Raw genomic sequence first — 21,221 nt, forward strand, 5'->3', positions numbered from 1 at the left:
AGTAGTGCCTTGCTCATCATTGAATGCATTCTTAATACCTATCAAAATGACTGATACGAACTGAATGATAAAATTTTTATTGAATACTAACTAAATATATTGAATGAATAAGTAAATGAACAACTTTTTTTTCTTCTTTGAGAGTCAGTCAAATGAACAGAAGCAGGGATCACCTGTTGATAAAGAGATCACTTATGCTACCTACTATCTTTCTTTTTCTGTCCAACATTTCCTGGGAAAGAATAGCATATTTAAAATATAAAATATAAAGAAACCTTACAGGTAGTTTGAATAGGCTTTAAAGATAAGACAGTTCAACTTTCTTCCTTCCCTCCCTCCCTCCCTCCCTCCCTCCCCCTTCCTTCTTTCCTTCTTCTTTTCTCTCTCTCTCTCTCTCTCTCTCTCTCTCTCTCTCTCTCTCTCTCCTCTCCTCTCCTCTCCTCTCCTCTCCTCTCCAGATGTGGACAAAAATACCGGCAGGTTCACACAGCTCATCAATAGTAGTTCAGGACAAGAACACAGGTCTCATATCGGAGGAAATAAAGTACCAGTCCTTTTATTGATTGTAATTCAACATAAAAATACTACTTTAGGTTATGACAGAGTGAACCTCTTGTATCTTAAGAGATCATTACATCACTATAGGGATAAAGATTCAGAAATAATTGAGTGGATCAATGAAATAACTTGTTCTAAAATAAGGATTTATGATGCATCAGAAGTCATGTTTCACTTAAGTTTTGGGGAAATTCAGGGTCATATTAAGGCAATTGCTTATAACAGGAAAAATGTTTAGATAAGCATTTCATAATAACAGTAGAGGATTAGGGAAAAGTACCAAAATGTTCCATACTAATTTCTTTACACTTGCTTTTGTGCATTATTTTAAAATTTTTCTGATCTTTAGTGTTGATATGTATTCTTTTTTCTTCACGATGTGGAAATATGGATGACTCTTTACCAAATATGTTTACAATACAAGTAAATCATATGTTCATAACTGAGGTTTGTGCATTAGTTGGTGATTGTGATACATAACTTTCAGCACAGTATCCATGAGTTTATAAATTGGGTTTGTGATCCTAATTTAGAAAATTTCAAAAGGAGAAAAATTATTCTTGTCTTTTGCAAGAAGTCAATTAAGACCCAGAATATTGGGGAGCATGGTGGTGTATCATGGCAGAGTAAGCCATCTGAATATGAAGAAATGGCCATTTTTCTGACATGTTATTTTTCATTCATACAATTACCACTTGAAATAAAAGAGTCTATTTTAAAGTTTAGTTGGATTACTACAATAGAAGGTAATACAAAGGACTAGTTATTCATCCTGAAGCAATTAACTACTGGAGAAAACAAATTCTAAAGTGATTTGTGTCAACCGGTTAGAAGTAGAACAATTGCATTTTAGGGGGTTGACAAGGAAAAAGGAGGCTTTGCACAGCAATCAAGTAAGTAGGTTAAAGGTTACAAGATGCCATTATTAGAAGAAACAGTGCTTGTACCATGATGGGCTTAAGCATTTGAAGGCCGAAATTTAACCAAGAGAATGAATCTTTAAATAACCAAGTAAGTATGTCTGCTTATACTAGAGAGGTCCCATGGTGAGGCGTAATCAGAGGTGGCTCAAGGTTGGGACATCTGACTTGCTATGCAGGAGTAGGGATCCTGCAAAGCAAACTGGTGTAAAAGTAAAGCACCACTTTTAATCCCTGATTGGTTGGGAAGGGTGATGCCTACAACCCTTTTCTTGCTAGAGATTGGATTACACAGGGGCAGAGGAAAAAAGTGAGACAGTTTCTACTGGTGTTTCTGTGAGACCAAGATGTCATAAAATAAGGATCTTTGGCTCAAAGTGGCACAATGAGCTGTGTTATAATAAACCACAGGAAGAATCATCTCATTCATATCCCAGTATATATTTCTTAACATTGATTCAATTTTTAAAATTTAAAATTTTATTGAAGTGTACTTTTTTTTGCATTTGGTTCTCACATTTTGCACTTGAACCAACACTGGCACATCATTATTACCTAATGTCCATAGTTTACATTAGGGTTCATCCTTGATGTTGTACTTTCTATGATTTTGGACAAATGTGTAATGACATTTATCCACCATTACAATAACATACAGAGCAATTTCACTGCCCTAAAAATCCTCTGTGCTCCTCTTATTCATCTTTCCTTCCTCTTAACCTCTGGCAACCTGATCTTTTTACTGTCTCCACAGTTCTGCCTTTTCTAGAATGCCATATAGTTGGAATCATATAGCATATAGCCTTTTCAAATTGGCTTCTTTCACTTAATAATATGCATTTAAGTTTCCTCTATGTCTTTTTGTGGCTTGATAGCTCATTTCTTTTTAGCTCTAGATAACATGCCATTGTCTGAATGTACCACAGTTTAATTATCTTTTCTTCTACTGAAGAACATCTTGATTGCTTTCCAGTTATGACAATTATGAATACAGCTGTTATAAATATCTGTGTGCAGTTTTTTGTGTTGACAAGAGCTTTTAACCACCTTTGGATCTATACCAATGAGTGTGATCGCTGGATCATATGATAATAGTATATTTAGCTTTGTACGAAACTGCCAAATTGGCTGTACCATTTTCAGTCCTAACAATAAATGAGAGTTCCTTTTACTCTACATCCTTACCATCATTTAGTGTTGTCCGTGATCTGCATTTTGGCCATTTTAATAGATATGTAGTGACATCTCATTGTTGTTTTAATTTGTGGTATGATTCACTTTTTAGTGTCCTCTTGCTTAAGGATTTTTCCAAAAGTTAGAAACAAACAGAGTGATCATTTCTTTAAACTTACTACATTTGCTGGGATGTTTTGGATTGTTAGCTATTGGAAAATAATGTCATGAGATATGGGTAGGTTCCCATATTTCCAAATGAGAATTAGAGTATTCTCTAACCATGCAGAAAATACGTTGATGACATAAATTTTTTGAGCTTGTTTCTGAAAGGAAAATTTACCAAGAATGCCAATATAAGTAATGTTCTAAAAGTACCATTCATAAGACATCTTATATGAAATACTGTTTCTACCTAACCTAATTAAGATACAAATTTTAATGAGAAAAAATAAATTCCTTTAATGAGAATTTATCTGAGTATAGAAAATTATGCTTTGGACATTTGAAGGTAATTATATCTTCAAAAGATGTATTTTACCTATTTATTGTTTTTATGTTTATTGTTTTATTCATTTCACAGATAGAATTCTATTAAAGAATGTTCTTAAACTGCTGCCTGTTTCAACTTTTAGTCTAACTTCTTGTCTTCTCATAATTCTTACCCTTAAAGGAAAAAGGACCAAAGACAAAACTGCACAGGTGATTCCTGATGTTTACTTTGAAATATAATATGTTTCTATGATTCTAGTCACTAAATAAAAAAAAAACAGAATTAAAAAATATATATCTATAGGAACTCCTTCAGTTATGTCTCGAGATGAAAAGTCAAAGTGCTTTACACAAAAGTGTATGAATTTTAAATAATTTAATGTTAGTTATCCACCTTGTTTCTCTAACGCCTGGGTTGTATGGTATCATTTATTAATCTTTACATCCTGATAGGTAAAGATAAAGTTAAGGGTTGCCAGCAAGCAGAAGCCGTACCACCAAATCCATTGTCATTGTCATGACCCTTCAATTACTCATTTAAACTTTTGTATTTCAAAATCAACAGTATGGCTCAACCTGATACTATTAAAGATGTTCCAAAACATGAAATCATTTGCATTTGAATTAAAAGACATTTATTTTATGGTACCTGAAATATCATTACAGAAATTTAAAAAAAATGTTTATCTTAATTTCAACTAAGTAACCAGGCATGGTTTACTCATGAGTAACATTGTGAATTTAAAGCTTGTCTAATTAGAATCTTTCCTCCAGAGTCAAGATAAAAATACCAATAAGACACATTGACCATTTTCTGATTTTAACCACATTAGCAATTAAAATAATTTGCTAAATCACACAAGTATACAAGGCCATTCAGATTAAAAATTAAAGTTTTACTTATAGAGATGTGGAATCGTGACTTACCCCTGTCTGTGTCATACAGGAAGACAAAACAGTTCCATTCATAGTGATCCAGCAGACTCAAGAGTGCTCCTCGTAAGGAAGGCCTTAGCTGCAGCACAAACTGGCTCTCCCCCTCAGTAGGGAAACTTGGTGTGATGAGGGAGATGTGTAAGGCGCTGCAGAATGAGGTCAAGGTATGCACTGACCTCTTATCATAGAGTCCAAAAATGGCAAATACTCCTCTAGAGTACTGGGAGCAGACTGAAACAAAAGAAAAACAAAAAACACAAATTATTAGTGCACGCTAAAATTAACTTTTACATCTATAGTCCTTGAAGTGAAAAGAAAACAAACAAAAAAACAAAAACCAAAAAAACCCAACTCTGCATCATTGGTACGTCAGGAATATAAAAAAAGGGTAAAAGTGAAGTTGTAATTAATTGTATAATCAATTAATGAATTCTTGAGCTTGCATTCAAAGCCCTGCATTGAGTGAGATAACTTGATGCTATATGCTTCCTTTTTCAAGAAGCCAATTTGAATTAAAGAGAAAAAAGAGAAATTTAACTAAAAGAAAGTAATATACGACATTCCATGGTAATGTGGCAAATCCTATGCTAGAGACTTTTAGGTGTGACAAGTCCAAATTTTTCTCTGCATTGTTTTCTTACATGCAAAAATATAATATTTTAATTTGAAAATTTCACAATATTATTTAGAAGAACAATTAAATTACTTAGTGCCATACTTCTGAATCTACATGCTTATTTTTTCTATTTGAATTGAACTGCATTTGTTCCTCAGCCCAAATTGTTGTTGTTGTTGTTATTATTATTATTATTATTTTTGCAATGGCAATTTCATTTTTTATCACAATCTTAGAGTTCTCTTGAATTATGTTTGAAAATAGAAGTTATGCTGCCTGGAAAGTCACTTTTGGGATATCCTAGATGCTTAGTGGAATTGCAGCCAGCTTGCATAACTACTAAGTAGGACATAAAGCTACAACAAAGCAATTCCAAACGTAACACAACCAAGTCCCTCTGAAATATGAAGACCCAAGGTCAACTGTTGCCCCGTCTGACCTTGCCTTTTCCCCCCATCTTCCTAGTTATTGCAAGGACAATAAGGCAAATTATAAAGAAAAAATAATTCTTCTCTAGGTTGTTGCCCTGTCATATTTTGATCACCCTTTTGACAGAATTTCTAGTCCAAAGTTACTCTTATAGTTTATCACATATGGCTAAAGGTCCTGTTTCTCCTTGGCTTATATAGCTAGTTTAAGAATTTTTTAGTTTTACAAATTTCTATGTTTTTTTATTTTGGTTACTAATTGTAATTGCTAACTAAGTTCATTAAGAAGCCTAGAGTATTGGATAATCTAGAGGTATTTATCTAAGAAGTAGTTTATAGTGATAAAAAGAAGTTAGATTTTGCTTTGTTAAGGCAGTACTAGATTCTTGAAAAAATTAATTATCTTAACAACATATCTATATTCTATAATGTCTGAGTTTTAGGCAATTATGAAGCATAGCTAAATAAAATAAATGAATAAAACCTGGAAGTATTTCTTCTGTTCTTGTTTATTTTGTCTCTAGAAAATGGAGATAGATTCTAAGCAATGCAATTATAACATGAGAGTGTAATAGTAAGAGAAAATGAATGCTGTTGGGCTTCTTTAGATGATGTGCTCTTAGAGATATTGTATGTTTTGGAAAAACAAAATCCCAACTAAAGGACCACAGTCTATATTCAAATGGATAAGACTAGGATAGAATTGACAGTAAGATATAGGGGAAAGACTGCAAACCTTGCAAACAAGCTCAAATACTAATGTTTTTACTTATATACATAAAATATAAGATAATGGATATAAAAGTACTGTCCTACAAGGACACATGAGGTAATGATTAAGGGACAGATTTTATGAACATAAATTTTCTATATGCATGTATATAGTTTAAGTAGTTCTATTATTTAATAAGAGAGTAAAAGGATTAGAGGGTAAAAATACTACAGTTGATCCAAAACCAAGTAAGTATTCAGGTTCCATATAACAAATAACAGTTACTTTCATGAATACTGTATTAAGGCTTATAAAAAAAACTATTAAAGAAGAACATTCAATTCTAATTCTAAGTTCACCCAAGAACTGAAATTTGATCACCTGAGTAGACTGGTGAACCTGAAAAGCTTGTTCTTTTAGGAACCCCACAAGTTCCCCAGGAGAACTTGTATAGCAGTGTGGCTGGCTGTAATTTTCTTGCAAGGTATAAGACACATCATATTGTAACATTTGTGAATCTTGGGTTTCAACTTAATTCAGTTCTGTAACTTAAATTAGCTGATAAATCAAGCTGCTGGATCAGACCTTAACCTTGTGAATGTTACATAAGTTTCAAGTGTACAGTTCTGTAATACATCATCTATATATCACATTGTGTGTTCACCACCAAGAGTCAGTTCTCCTTCCATCACCATATATTAGATCCCATTTACCCTCATCTACCACCCCGTCCCCCTTACCCTCTGGTAACCTCTAAACTATTGTCTATATCTATGAGATTTTTGGTTTTTTTAAAAAAGAAATTTTATTGAGGAACAGTGTGTATTTCCAGGACTCATCAGCTCCAAGTCAAGTAGTTGTTTCAATCTAATTGCGGGGGACGCAGCCCACCATCCCATGTGGGAATTGAACTGGCAGCCTTGTTGTTAAGAGCACATGCTCTAACCAACTGAGCCATCTGGATGCCCACTGGAAGCTCAGCTCAAGTCGTTGTCTTCAATCTAGTTGTGGAGGGTGCAGCTCACAGACCCATGTGGGAATCGAACTGTCAACCTGGTTGTTCAGAGCATGCGTTCTAACCAACTGAGCCACCAAGCTGCCCCTGTCTATGAGTTTTTGTTTCTTAGTTTGTTTGTCTTATTCCTTTGTTGCTTTCAGTTTTAATACTTGTTTGAGAAAATGTAAGCTAATTGGATTTACAAGGCATGTACTTTAAATTATTCTTGCGTATAATGAACATTTACATAGTCCTTTCTGTTATGGGACTTTAAAATCATACCATTGTCAAATTTTGGTTCCCAACTGTATTTTTTTAGGAACCCCACAAGTTCCCTGGGAGGACTTGTATAGCTCTGCATGAGAACCTTTGGTGACACAGAAATGGGTGGGCAAGGCTGAACCCCTTTCCCTGGTACCCATCTCTCCCCGTAAAACCCAACAGCACTCCTGATTTCATCTATTTCAAATACTGAGCTACTGCCAATATAATATTTTATGTGCAAAAAGTGTTACACTACTTTAAAATGGTCAGAAACAATTAACATACTCTGCATAAAGTTCCTGTATTATTTTTTCTTACTATGCTGTTTGCGAGGTAATCATAACTTGCCACTACTCTGGTGCCTGCTATACTATTTAACTTATTTTAATTTATTCCATTTGGGCCTCAACAATTTTAATGTTTTTTTATATTTAATCATCTTCTATCTGCTTTCATTCATAAGCATCATCATAAATATCTGTCTATTCTCTGTTTCCCACAACCATCTGTCATTCTGCCTTTAACAAACTTATTTTGAGACTACAGCAATTCTTGTGATACCCTGGATAGTATTTTATTTGGTCCAATAGATTCAAATTTTAAAATATAATTATTTTCATAGTTAGCATTATATCTAGCTTTGTAAACACTCAAATTAAAATTTGCTTGGTTATATTTTATGACACCCATTGTTGCTTAGCATACAAATAATTATTCAAACAATGGAAATTCTTAAACTATCTAAATGCATACATCAATTAATGAGAGTAAACTAAGCTGAATATCAACATGTTCAGAATACACAAAATGGAATAAACTGAATTTTAACATTCTTGTATAACATGGCTAAATAAAATAAACAAGAATGGATGCTTAATCACTAAGAAGATGCAATGATATTAGATTGATACATATTTTGGGATACAAACATTAATCAGGATGAGACTTTCAATGAAATAATCCAATCATAATTTTAATCACATATTGTATATCCTGCTTCACTAATGATATCACTCGGATCATGTATTATGTAACTAAACACATAATATAAACACATGGTAATAATCCATTCATCTTTTACCTAATGGTCTCAATTAATTAAATCTGTCTTCTCATCAGGTAATCACTCAATTTCATTCCTGATTCCACATTCCAGATGCCAAGTCAAGTCAAATTATTATATAATTTGTGATAATTTATAGTCCTAAATCACATACAAATTAAATGACATGGTCTTAGCTCAGTTTCTCAAGTTGTGGGACATAAATCCAAGGGCTGAACTGAATTTTACATCACCACAGTGGCATGGATAAAAAGAACACAGGCCATTGTACCACCTAGTGTCCTTTCCTTTCTCCTATATCTTCAACTTTCCTCTGCTTAAAGGCTTTCTCTAAATGCTTTTTTAAAAATTAAGTTTATTGGGTGACATTGGTTAATAAAATTATATAGGTTTCAAGAGTACAATTCTATAACACATCATCTATGTATTGCATTGTGTGTTCACCACCCAAAGTCAAAGGCTTTCTCTAAATGCTTTAAAACAAGCTTAACTCTTGCATTTTACAAAACAAAGAACTTTCTTGACCCCATCCTTCCTATCTCTTTCCACCCCTTCCGGAACAGTTACCTTTACTGAGGGAGTTTTCTACTTACACTCTTTCTAACTCATCTTGCTTCTGTACTTCCCAGCCACCAAAACCACTCTCATCAATTTTGCTAATGACCAACTATATCCTAAATCTTACATTTTAGCTCCTATCTGACTGGAATCCTTTGCTGTATTTGAAACTTTGGGCACTTCTGTCAAATGCTTCTTTGTCTTGCTTTCTTATTACCACCACACTCAGGTTTTCCTCCCTTCTCTCTGAGCATTTCTTAGTGTCTTTGAACAGAATGTTTTAAAAAATTGTTTTTCTTGTAAAGAATCTTATTTATTTTTATTTTTGAAATTCACACATCTATAGCAGAAGAAACATGATTGGAACTTGCAGCTGGAAATGTGTCACTATTAACTGGAATTAATTAATTAATTGGAATCAATTAAACTAGAAGGACTATGATAAATTGACAGAGAATTAACAGTGTAACATAAGGCATGTGATCACATTGGGTCTGGGAAATAGGACGAGAGCAAAACAGAAAAGAAAAAACGATTAAAACCCTTTAAATTATGTTTTTTTTTTAAAGATTTTTATTGGGGAATTGGGGGAAGGGGAACAGACAAGTTGCTGTCGTTTTTGTTCTTCAGTCTAGCTGTAGAGGACGTCGCTTCACTGGCCCAAGTTGGCACCATCATTGTGCTCTTCCCGGGTGAGGCCGATTAGTCACCGGCTTCTGGACGGCCACTCACTGTGGCTGCTGGCCACTTACGCTGGCTGCTGGCTACATACGGTAGCCCATGGCAACCCACTGCCACAGGGGCTGCAGCCTATGCCTTCGCTGGCGACTCACAGCAACCCAGGTCCAGGTTGAGCTGTTGTTCAGCATTTCAGCTGTGGAGTGCAGTGTCACTGGCCTTCATATGTGGGATCCAACCCGGGGCTCTCTGGCATCCCAAGCCAGTTCTTAACCATCGCGCCACTCGGCTGGCCCTTTAAATTATCTTTTATGCTGTTCAATTTGTATATGATGTGTAGGACACATTTGTCTAAGAGTTGCCATTTTCTGAGCTAAGATAATAGGACTTATGATACAAGAGGTATCACCAATCTGACACCCTAGATCTAGAGAATATGAGTTTGTCCTTCAAAAATTTTTTTCAATTGAATATGAATGCTTTATTTTGGAGTATGCGCTCCTCAGTAAGCTACAAGCCCAACCACTTCCATTACTATTACTATGTCACTTCAGGTAATTATGTTAATAGTCCAGCCTTGTCATTATTGGAATTTGGATGAGTAAGCTATCCATTTTCAACATAAACATAAATGCTTCTTGGTTTGGGCAAACAGTACTATGCAGTATAATAGATGTTGGTATTTCTTCCATATTCGTAGAAAGAATGCACTGCAAAAAAAGGTAGTTAAGACTACCATTCATTATTTCATTCAATAAATGTTTAATACTGTCTAGTTTATTTCAGTCATTGTGTTAAACATTTTTAATAAAATACAGCTAATATAGTATTTCCACTGAGAAGAGGTTCACACTCTAGTGGGTAAGACAGATATATAAATTGATACTTCAAGAGAGTGAATGTGATAAGGAATAGGTACGGGGAATAAGAAGGCACAAGGCAGTACTTAACTCAGCCCAGAAGACATGGGGTAGGATGACTGAAGAAATGATACCTATCTGTGGAGGTTAGGTTTGAAGACTCATGATTAAAGACATAGGAACCACCACATGGGTTATTATAGTAGGCCAAGAAAAAGATAATAAAAGAGTAAGTTAGAGCAGAGGTGGTAGGCATAAAGCATAGAGGTCGTATCTGGGAAATATTTAGGAGTCAATTAGGTAGAATCTAATATACTCTTAGGTAAAGAGAATGAGGAGGAAGGAGGATGAGGAAGAGGATAGGTTGAGGATGACTTTTGGTTCTAATCTCAAATGAATGAGTAAATAGTAGTGGTATCATATTGGATGATGGCTTGGATAGGCTGGAAATATTTTGCTTGAACACTATGAAAGAAGAGCAATTTTACATCAGAAACAATGGATTCCTTTCTGAATGTGTTGAGTTTGAAGTTATCAGATTTCTAGTAGGTAGTTGCATATAAAAATATGAGATTAAGCTAAAGAATGGATTAAATATACAGATATTGAAGGAAGTGGGTGTCAGAGTCAGTATGAGAATTTTCAGTAAGAATGTGTGGTGAAACTTTAGTCTGAGGATAGAACTATGGAAAACAATTTATTTCAAGATTATAGCAAATATTATTAGTGTATTAAGAGAATTCGCAGATGAAAGTAGAATTTTTCAATGAAAAGTCAAAAGTTAAAATGTTATAGAAAATAGTTTTCAAAATTTTATTTGAGGATTTATTTTTAGAGATCCATGAGTTGTCAGTGAGACTTTGTAAAGTTGCTGTTAACATTTTAATGGTTATTTAAATGTAATGTAAGCATATGCTGGATCATCTAGATGACCTTTTTGTAAAAGATATATGCATTGGGATCTCAGTGTCTGCATTTCTATTTCTGACTAAAATTACATTTAGATTACCACAGGGACAAATGATATCTAGAAATGTTAGGCAAACAAATATATGCCAATTGCTTGAACATACATAGTGGTAGCAAGATAAAATCATTATATGGAATCTGGTTATTTAGGTACTGAAAAGAAAAAAGAAAAAAATCTTTCACCAAAACATTCAAAACTCTTTTCCCTTTGCAAAAAAATGTACTATAGAGATTCTGTCATTGTACATATCAACTTCTAAGAGATAATAGCAATATGAATAATAGTAAATTCCCAGTAATACATTTTCAAGTTCATGATTCCACCAACATTTGGATTAGATACCAATAAAATGTGGTTTTCACTATTGACGTAGTTAAATGTATCTTCAAAGAAATATGACTCTACAGAGTATGATATATACCATATATATAATATATGTATATATTATATATATATATATATAGATATATACACAAACACACACACAAACACGTGCGTACATGCACGTGAAAGTTCAGACAATTAAGTTCATGGACTTCCCACTGTGGACTTACACGGTGGAAAGTTCATGAACTTAATTGTCTCTTTATGGAGGGGCTAGAAGAAATTTGAGCATGTTTTTAGGTTGAAGGAATGTATCCAGTAGAGAAGAAGATAAGGGGTACTAGTTCAGTAAGTTCACTCAGAGAGAGTGTATGGGGTCAAGGAAAGATATAAGGTTGGCTTTAAATGAGATGTACAGATGTGTGAAAGGTACCTCATTCCAGAGATTTCATAGATCAAAAGATTATATAAGGTGTGTGTGGACTGATAGTTTCCTAGCTGCACTTTATAGGAGGCAAGGTTGTAGCAGTGAGATTTGATGACGGTGTTTGAAAGTGGTACAAATTTCAAATAGTTGCAGGGGGTAATAGAGGCAACTAAGAACACTTAAAATAGCTTACAAACTCCACAATGATAAGGAACCATTCCTATTTTATTCACAACTGTATCTAACATAACACATGTAACAGAATACCTGATTCATGGTATGTGCTCTGTAAAAACTTATTGAATGAATGATGGTGGGGTCCAAGATGATGGATTGGGTAAATGCTATGCCTACTGCATCCCAGGAAGACACCAAAATTACAAATAAATTACAGAACAATCAACCTCAAGAATCATCTGAATACTAGATGAACAGAACCTCTATAACCAAGAATATAAAGAAGAGGCCACATCGAGGCTGATAGGAGGGGTGGAGATGCAAAAAGAGCTGACCCCAAATCCACAGACAGTGATTGAACACAGGGAGGAACACCTCAGTAGCAGAGGTCTCCCTGGAAGAGGGAGGGGTCCCAGCCCCAGCCCAGGAATCCTGTGCCAGGAAGAGGATTTCCCACAATATCTGGTAGTGAAAATCAGCGAAGACTGTCTGCCCATCCTGGTGAGAAACAAGTTGTCTGGAAACCCAGACACCCTCTTAAAGGGCCTGCACACAGACTCACTCACTCGCAAACACTCACCTGGTCCTTGGTGGAGGGGCAGCAACTCAAGAGACACCAGAAACATATGAGGAAAGACTAAGTTGTGTGGCTTTGTGGTAAAGCTGGAGGGACAGCAGCCATTATCCCTGTGTGGAGCCTGCCTTAAGTTGCCTAGCGCAGGGTGCCAGTTTTTCTATGTTGAACCCTCCCACAAAGGGCCAAATCTAAGACCCCATTGTTCTGGTAAAGATCCACACGTGCACACCACCTGGGTACCTGCACCTGCACAGTTAGTACTGCATTACTGGGGCACTCTGGGCTACTGAATGGCCAGCCCCGACCCACAATCATGGTCACATTGTACAGCAGCAGATGGCCTGCTGCTGCCTGGGGAAACTTCTGGTTGTGAGCAGTGAGCTACAACTTGCACTGCAGCCTCTCTTAGGCAGCTCTCTGGGATTTGGGAATCCGAAGCAAGCAGTGGCTGGCTGCAGTATTCTCAAGGCATTTTGCAAAGTGGTGACAGGCCAGGCACTGGAACAAGAACTGAATCTGCATTAACCTTATAAAGACCACTGGTCATGCCTAGAAACTCTCTGGGACCCCACCCAGCCCAGCTAGTGCTGCGTTGCTGAAGGTACTCTGAACACTAGGTCTATCAGTCTGGCCCACATACCTAAGGAGAACTTTCAGTGGCTGAGCCTTACAGGAAGCCAGCAGGTGGTAACAAGCCTAGAGGGTCCCAGGCCTTTTGCTAAGCTGCTCCAGGCCCAATACTGGTGGCAGTCAGACTCAGTTCACAAGACCATCCCGCAGGCCTTCAGATCCAGCACAAGCAACAGCCATCCACATATAGTTTTGTTGCTTCTACTGTGTAGCCATGGGACGGTCACAGGCAAGGCAGAAATGTACCAGTATGGGAGTCCTTCCAAAGAGACACCAGAAACAACACATCCATAGGTCAGCTTCAGACAATACCAGAGCTACATGGTAAGTCCCACAGGTATCACACCCAAAGTGTGGTCTCAGCAGGCACAAAAGCCCATGAGGGTGAGGGCTCAGCCCCCACACAGCAGCTCATACACTGTGGGTGTAGCCAATCCTCACAGTCAGTCAGTCTGGGAGTCAATCCCACCCACTGATGGGCCAAAAGCAATCAAGTCTCAACTACAACAGGAGAACACAAACAACAACTTAAGGGACACTCGTGGAACACATACACAGGAGACCAGGGAGACTGTGCCCTTGGACTACAGAGGACACATACTACATAAGGCCACCCAGCAAAAATTGAGAGTCATAGGTGATCTACTTAATACAGAGAAGCACACACAGAGGCAGCTGGAATGAGGAAACAAAGAAACATGTCCTAAATAAAAGAACAGGAAGAACCTCCAGAAATATAACTAAATGAAATGGAGGCAACCAACAACGTACCAGAGTCAGAGTTCAAAACACTAGTTATGAGAATGCTTTAGAACGTAGTGGGAACTTCAAAAAAGAGATAGTAAGCCTAAAGAATGATATAGAAATCATAAAAAAACCCAGAAATAATACAATAATTGAAATAAAGAATACACTAGAAGGAATCAACAGCAGATTAGATAAAACAGAGAAATGAATCAGCAATTTGGAAGACAATGTAGCAGAAAGCACCAAATTGCAACAACAACAAAAAAAGAATTAAAAAAAAAAGCAAGGATAGTGTAAGGTACTTGTTAAACAACATCAAGTGGAAAACACTGGCATCATAGAAGTAACAGGAGGAGAAGAGAGAAAGCAAGGGACTGAGAACCTATTTGAGAAAATAATGATTGAAAACTTCCCTAACCTGTGAAAAAAAAAAGAAAAAGAAATACAAGCCCAGGAAGTGCAGAGAGTCCCAAACAAGATAAAACCAAACAGGCCCACAACAAGACACATCATAATTAAAATGAGGAAGATAAAAGGCAAAAAGAGAATCCTATAAGCAGCAAGACAAAGACAACTAGTTACTTACAAGGGAGCTCCCATAAGACTATCAGATTTTTTTACAGGAATTTTGCAGGCCAGAAGAGAGTGACAGAAAATATCCAAACTGATACAAAACAAGGGCCTACAACCAAGATTACTCAGCAAGGCTATCATTTAAAATAGAAGGAGAAATAAAGAGCTTCCCAGACTACAAAAAGCTAAAGGAATTTATTACCACCAAGCTACTAGTACAAGAAATGTTAAAAGGATTTCTTTAAGCAGAAGAAAGGAGAATACAAACAAAAAATCCTATGAAAATAAAAAATATGAATAATAAAATGGCAATAACTATGTACCTATCAATAATCACTTTAAATGTAAATGGATTAAATGCTCCACTCAAAAGTCATAGGGTAGCTGAATGGATAAGAAAAAAAGACCCATGTATATACTGTCTGCAAGACACCAACCTCAGTGGGTCAAAAGACACATTGAATGAAAGTAAAGGGATGGAAAAAGATACTTTACACAAATGGAAATGAAAAAGAAAAATCTGGGGTAGCAATACTTGTAATGGAAAAAATAAACTTTAGAACAAAGACTATAATAAGAGACAAAGAAGGACATTACATAATAATAAAGGGATCAATCCAACAAAAGGATATCACCCTAGTAAACATTTATGCACCCAACAGAGGAGCATCTAAATGTATATAACAGATATTGACTGACATCAAGGCAGAGATCAACAGTAACACAATCACAGCAGGGCCTTTAACATCACACTGACACCAATAGACAGATCTTCCCAACAGAAAATCAACACAGAAACAGTGGCCTTAAATGACACACTAGACCAGATGGACTTAATTGATATTTTTTTAGCATTTCACCTCATAGCAGTGGAATATGCATTCATTACAGGTGCACATGGAACATTTTCCAAGATAGACCATATGTTAAGCTACAAAACAAGTCTCAGTAAAATTAAGAAGACTGAAATCATTGCAATCATTTTCTCTGACCACAATGATATGAAATTAGAAATCAATTACAAGGAAAAAAACTGAAGAACACACAAACACATGGAAGCTAAATAACATGCTACTAAACAATGAATGGGTCAACAATGAGATCAAGGGAGAAATCAAAAGATACCTTGAGACAAGTGAAAACACAATGACCCAAAATCTCTGGGACACAATGAAAGCAGTCCTTAGAGGGAAATTTAGAGCAAAGCATACCTCAAGAACCAAGAAAAATCTCCAATAAATAGCGTAACTAGGGCCGGCCGAGTGGCGCGATGGTTAAGAACTGGCTTGGGATGCCAGAGGACCCCGGTTCGGATCCCACATATGAGGGCCACTGACACTGCCCTCTGCAGCTAAGATGCTGAACAACAGCTCTACCTGGAGCTGGGCTGCTGTGAGTCGCCGGCAATGGCATAGGCTGCAGCCCCTGTGGCAGTGGGTTGCCATGGGCTACCGTATGTAGCCAGCAGCCAGCGTGAGCGGCCAGCAGCTGCAGTGAGCGACCGCCCAGAAGCCGGTGACTGATCTGCCTCGCCCGGGAAGAGCGCAATGATGGTGCCAACTTGGGCCAGTGAAGCAACGTCCTCCACAACTAGACTGAAGAACAAAACGACAGCAACTTGTCTGTTCCCCTTCCCCCAGTTCCCCAGCGCTGTTCCCATTCCCCCAATTCCTCAATAAAAATCTTAAAAAAAAAAATAGTGTAACTAACTTAAGGTTACCAAAAAAACCAAAACCAAAACAAAACAGCAAACAAAGCCCAAAGGGAGTACAAAAAAGGAAATAATAAAGATCAGTGTGGTGGTAATCAAAATAGAGCCTAAAAAAAAATACAAAAAAATCAATGAAACCAAGAGCTTGTTTTTTGAAAAGATAAACACACTTGACAAGCCTTTAACCAGACTTATCAAGGAAAAAAGGGAGAGGACCCAAATAAATAAAATCGGAAATGAAAGAGAAGAAGTGACAACAGATAGCACAAAAATACAAAAAAAAAATTAAGAAAATTCTATGAGCAATTATATGCCAACAATTGGACAATCTGGAAGATATGAATAAATTCCAGAAGCATACAATCTTCCAAGGCTGAGACAAGAAGAAACAGAAAATCTGAGCAGACTGATTAGGCCCAACAAAATTGAATCAGTAATCTACAAACTCCCAACAAATAAAAGTCCTGGACTAGATGGCCTCACAGATGAATTTTACCAAACATTCAAAAAAGAATTAATACCTATTCTCCTCAAACCATTCCAAAAATTACAAAAAAAGGGAAAGCTCCCAAGCTCAGTTTTTGAGGTCATTGTTACCCTTATCCCAAAACCAGACGAAGACATTACAAAAAAAGATAACTATAGGCTGATATCCCTAATAAGCATAGATGCAAAATTCCTCAACAAAATATTAGCAAACTGAATTCAGCTATACATTAAAAAGATCATACACCACAATTAAATGGGATTCATTCTTGATATCCAAGGTTGGTTTAATATTTGCAAGTAAATTAACATTATACAACACATTAATGAAATGAAAATTTAAAATCATAGGGTCATTTCAATAGATGCAGAAAAAGCATTTGACAAAATCCAGCATCCATTTATCATAATATCTCTCAGCAAAGTGGGAATACAGGGATCATATCTCAACATAATAAAGGCCATATGTGACAAATCCACAGCAAATATCATGCTCAATGGGGAAAAGCTAAAAGCATTCTCCTTGAGATAAGGAACAAAACAAGGATGCCCACTTTCACCACTTTTATTTAACATAGTTCTGGAAGTCTTCACCACAGCAATCAGACAAGAAAAATTATCCAAATAGGAAAGGAAGAAGTAAAACTCTCATTATTTGCAGGTGACATGATACTATATACAGAGAACCCCAAAGATTCCATCAAAAAGCTATTAGAACTGATAAATTAATTTAGTAAAGTAGCAGGATACAAAATTAATATAAAAATCAGTTGCAGTTTTATAAAACAAAAACAGACTTCAGAAAGAGAAATTAAGAAAACAATCCCATTTACAATTGCATAAAAAAAATAAATGAAATACTTTGTAATAAATTTAACCAAGGAAGTAAAAGACGTGTGCCCAAACAATCTATAGTTTCAATGCAATTCCTATCAAAATATCAATGGCACTTTTCACATAACTAGAACAAATAATCCTAAAATTTATATGGAACCATAAAAGACCCAGAATAGCCACGGCAATCCTGAGAAAGAACAATGCTGAAGTTATCATGCTACCTGATCTCAAATTATACTACAAGACCGTAGTAATCAAAACAGCATGGTATTGGTATAAGAATAGACACCTAGATCAATGGAACAGAATAGACAGCCCAGAAATAAATCTGTCCATATATGGTCATTTATTCTATGACAAAAGAAGCAAGAATTTACACTGAGGTAAAGAAAGTGTATTCAATAAATGAGGCTCGGAAAACTGGACAGATATACACAAGAAAATGAGAGGTTTTTAGTTTATATACAAGAATAAACTAAAAATGGATTAAAGACTTACATGTAAACCTTGAAACCATAAAAATCTTGGAAGAAAACATAAGCAGCAAACTCTCAGAAATTACCTATAGTAGTATTTTTACTTATATGTCTCCTCTGGCAAGGAAAACAAAAGAAAACTAAACAAATGGGACTACATCAAATTAAAAACTTTAACACAGCAAAGAAAACCATCAATGAAACGAAAAGAAATCCTACTGAATGGGAGAAGATATTCACCAATGTTACATCTATAAGGGTTTTATATCCAAAATTTGTAAAGAACTCATACAACTTTACACCAGAAAAACTAAGCAATCCAATTAAAAATAGGCAGACAATCTGAATAGCCATTTCTCCAAAGAGGACATACAGATGGCCAATAGACATATGAAAAGATGCTCAACATCACTAATCATCAGAGAAATACAAATAGAAACCACAATGAGATACCACCTCACTCCTGTCAGAATGGCTATCATCAACAAATTAACAAACTACAAGTGTTGGTGAGGATGTGGAGAAAAGGGAACCCTTGTGCACTGTTTGTGCAATTGCAAATTGGTGCAGCCACTATGGAAAACTGTATGGAGGTTACTCAAAAATTAAAAAATAAAACTACCTTATTACCTAGCAATTCCACCTGTCAGTATTTATCCAAAGAAATCCAAAACACTAATTTGAAAACACATATGCACCCCTATGTTTACTGCAGTGTTATTCCCAATAGCCAATATATGGAAACAACTGAAATGCCCACCAATAGAAGATTAGATAAAAAAATTGTGGTACATTTATACAATGAAGTATTACTTTGCCATAAAAAGTATAAAATCTTACTATTTCTGACAACATGGATGGACCTAGAGGGCATCACACTAATTGAAATGTCAGATGGAGAAAGAAATACCTTATGATCTTACTTATATATTGAATCTAAAGAACAGAATAAATGAATTAACAAAACAGTAATAGACTCAGATTCAGAGAACAATCTGTTAGTTGCTAGATGGGAGGGGCTTTGAGGGGATGGGTGAAAAAGGTGAAGGGATTAGCAAGTACAAGTAGGCAGTCACAAAATAGAGGATGTGAAATACAGTATGGGGAATATAGTCAATAATGTTGTAAAGACTATATAGGGTGTCAGATGGATACTAGACTAGTCAGGGGGATCACTTCATAAGTTACATAAATGCTTACCCACTTTGCTGTACACCTGAAACTAATATAAAATAATATTGAATGTCAACTATAACCAAATATATATATATATATATATATATATATATATATATATATATATATGTGGGATGTAAAGTACAGCATAGGGAATATAGTCAATAGTATTATAATAGCTATGTATGGTATCAGATGGGTAGTAGACTTGTTGGGGTTATCACTTTGTGATGTGTGTAAATGTCTAATCATTATGTTGTTTTGTACACCTGAAACTAATAATAAAAACAACTTATTGAGTGAATGACAAAACAAAATAAATGATCTAATAAATATTGACAAAAGGCAAGATCTGATTACATGAATTGAAACTGGCAGAAATTTAGAAATTCATGATTTTCTTCAGGCACAGCATAAAGATGGTGGCTGGAGGGAGTGATTACATTAGAGTTTACGACTTTCCTTCTTGAAACACACTCTTCTCTTGGCTTATTCAACAGGACACTTTTGTGAGTTTCCTCTTGTCTGAGTGCTTATTCCCAGTTTCCTTGCTTGCATCTTCATGTCTGACCAATTGTTAAGTTATGAAATAGCATTTCTTCTTCTTCTATACTTTCTTCAGATAATTTCACCTATTTCTATGACTTTAAATATCATCCACATGCCAGTCCTTCCCTAATTAATACCTTCAGTTTTGTCTTTCCTATGAGCTTCAGACTCAAAGATATGCTTTATTCAACATCTCCCTTTTGTTCTCTATTCAGCACCTAAAACCTAGCTGAGCAAAAACAGGGCCCTTCATTTTTCTTCCAGAACCTGTTTTCTGTTTTCCCTCATCTGAATAAAAATCATGACCATCTACAAAAATATTCCTGATTCTTATCTTCCTTCTCTTTCTACATTGAGGTCATGAGCAAATCTTGATGGTTTTATCTACAAAATATCATAAACATATCTAAATCTACTCACTCCTCTATGTCTCCACTACTCCACCATTATCTTGCCCAGTCTTTTACAAGTCTCCTCACTATACTTTTTACTTCTGGTTTTCTTCCTCCCCAATTACTCTCCACTCCTCCAAAATGCAAATCATCTCTACTTAAAATTCCAGTGGCTTTTCATCATATTTAGAGTCATAGTCATATGGCCTAAGAAGCTCTAAAATTTTTTTCTTTACTAAACTCATCTACTATTGTCCTCTCACTCGGTAAACTCAGCCAAATACTCCCTTTTTCTGCTATTTACACCCATCTCCTTAGTCCTCTTTAGAGCCTTCGCGCCTTCTCTCCTGATATTCCATGGCTGAATTCTCACTGTTCTGTCTCAGCACAAATGCCATCTCCTCAGAGAGCCTCTCCCTGACTCCTCTATGGAATGAGACTCCCACAGCTCCAGCCACTCTCTACCACATGATCCTGATTTATTTTCTGCATAGCCGTTACCACTATATGAAATTATGGTATTTATTTGATTGCTTATTTATCTCTTCATTCCAGGATAAAATGAGTTCCACAAGAGGAGGGAATTAGGGTACCTTGATCACTGATGTCCCCTCAGGCTCTAAAATTGGCATTTGGAAAGTGCTTAATTAATATTTGTTGAAATCATGGTTTCTGGTAAAAAAAAATTGGAGACTTAAATAACTGGCTAAAAGCCACAAAAATCTACTTTCAGGTTGCTAAGTTGACTCTGGCAGTTAAAAGTTTTCATTTCCACCCAAAGTGTAGGCAATTTACTTTTGATTTCTATATGCATTCTTCCTCCCCTTTCAACTGTGCACCAAATCACCATTAGTGTTTAATTAAAGCTTAGTTTCTGGGGGCCGGCCGAGTGGCGCGATGGTTAAGAACTCACT

General features: G+C 35.9%; 1 protein-coding gene across 10 annotated transcripts in view; it reads right to left on the bottom strand.

The window, feature by feature from the left end:
• The window catches only part of GRIA4 (glutamate ionotropic receptor AMPA type subunit 4), a 380,852-nt gene that overhangs the window by 244,986 nt on the left and 114,645 nt on the right, over positions 1 to 21,221 (bottom strand). For all 10 annotated transcript variants that reach the window (XR_002126866.1, XR_002126867.1, XM_019668471.1 and 7 more), the window contains one exon: positions 4,071 to 4,310. Coding sequence is in view for 8 of the 10 variants with exons in the window: in XM_019668471.1 (XP_019524016.1) it covers positions 4,071 to 4,310 (240 nt within the window). In the remaining 2 variants the exon portion in view is untranslated. The remainder of the gene's footprint in view (positions 1 to 4,070; positions 4,311 to 21,221) is intronic.

Source organism: Hipposideros armiger, unplaced genomic scaffold (assembly GCF_001890085.2).
Source record: "Hipposideros armiger isolate ML-2016 unplaced genomic scaffold, ASM189008v1 scaffold_527, whole genome shotgun sequence".
Taxonomy (NCBI): Eukaryota; Metazoa; Chordata; class Mammalia; order Chiroptera; family Hipposideridae; genus Hipposideros; species Hipposideros armiger.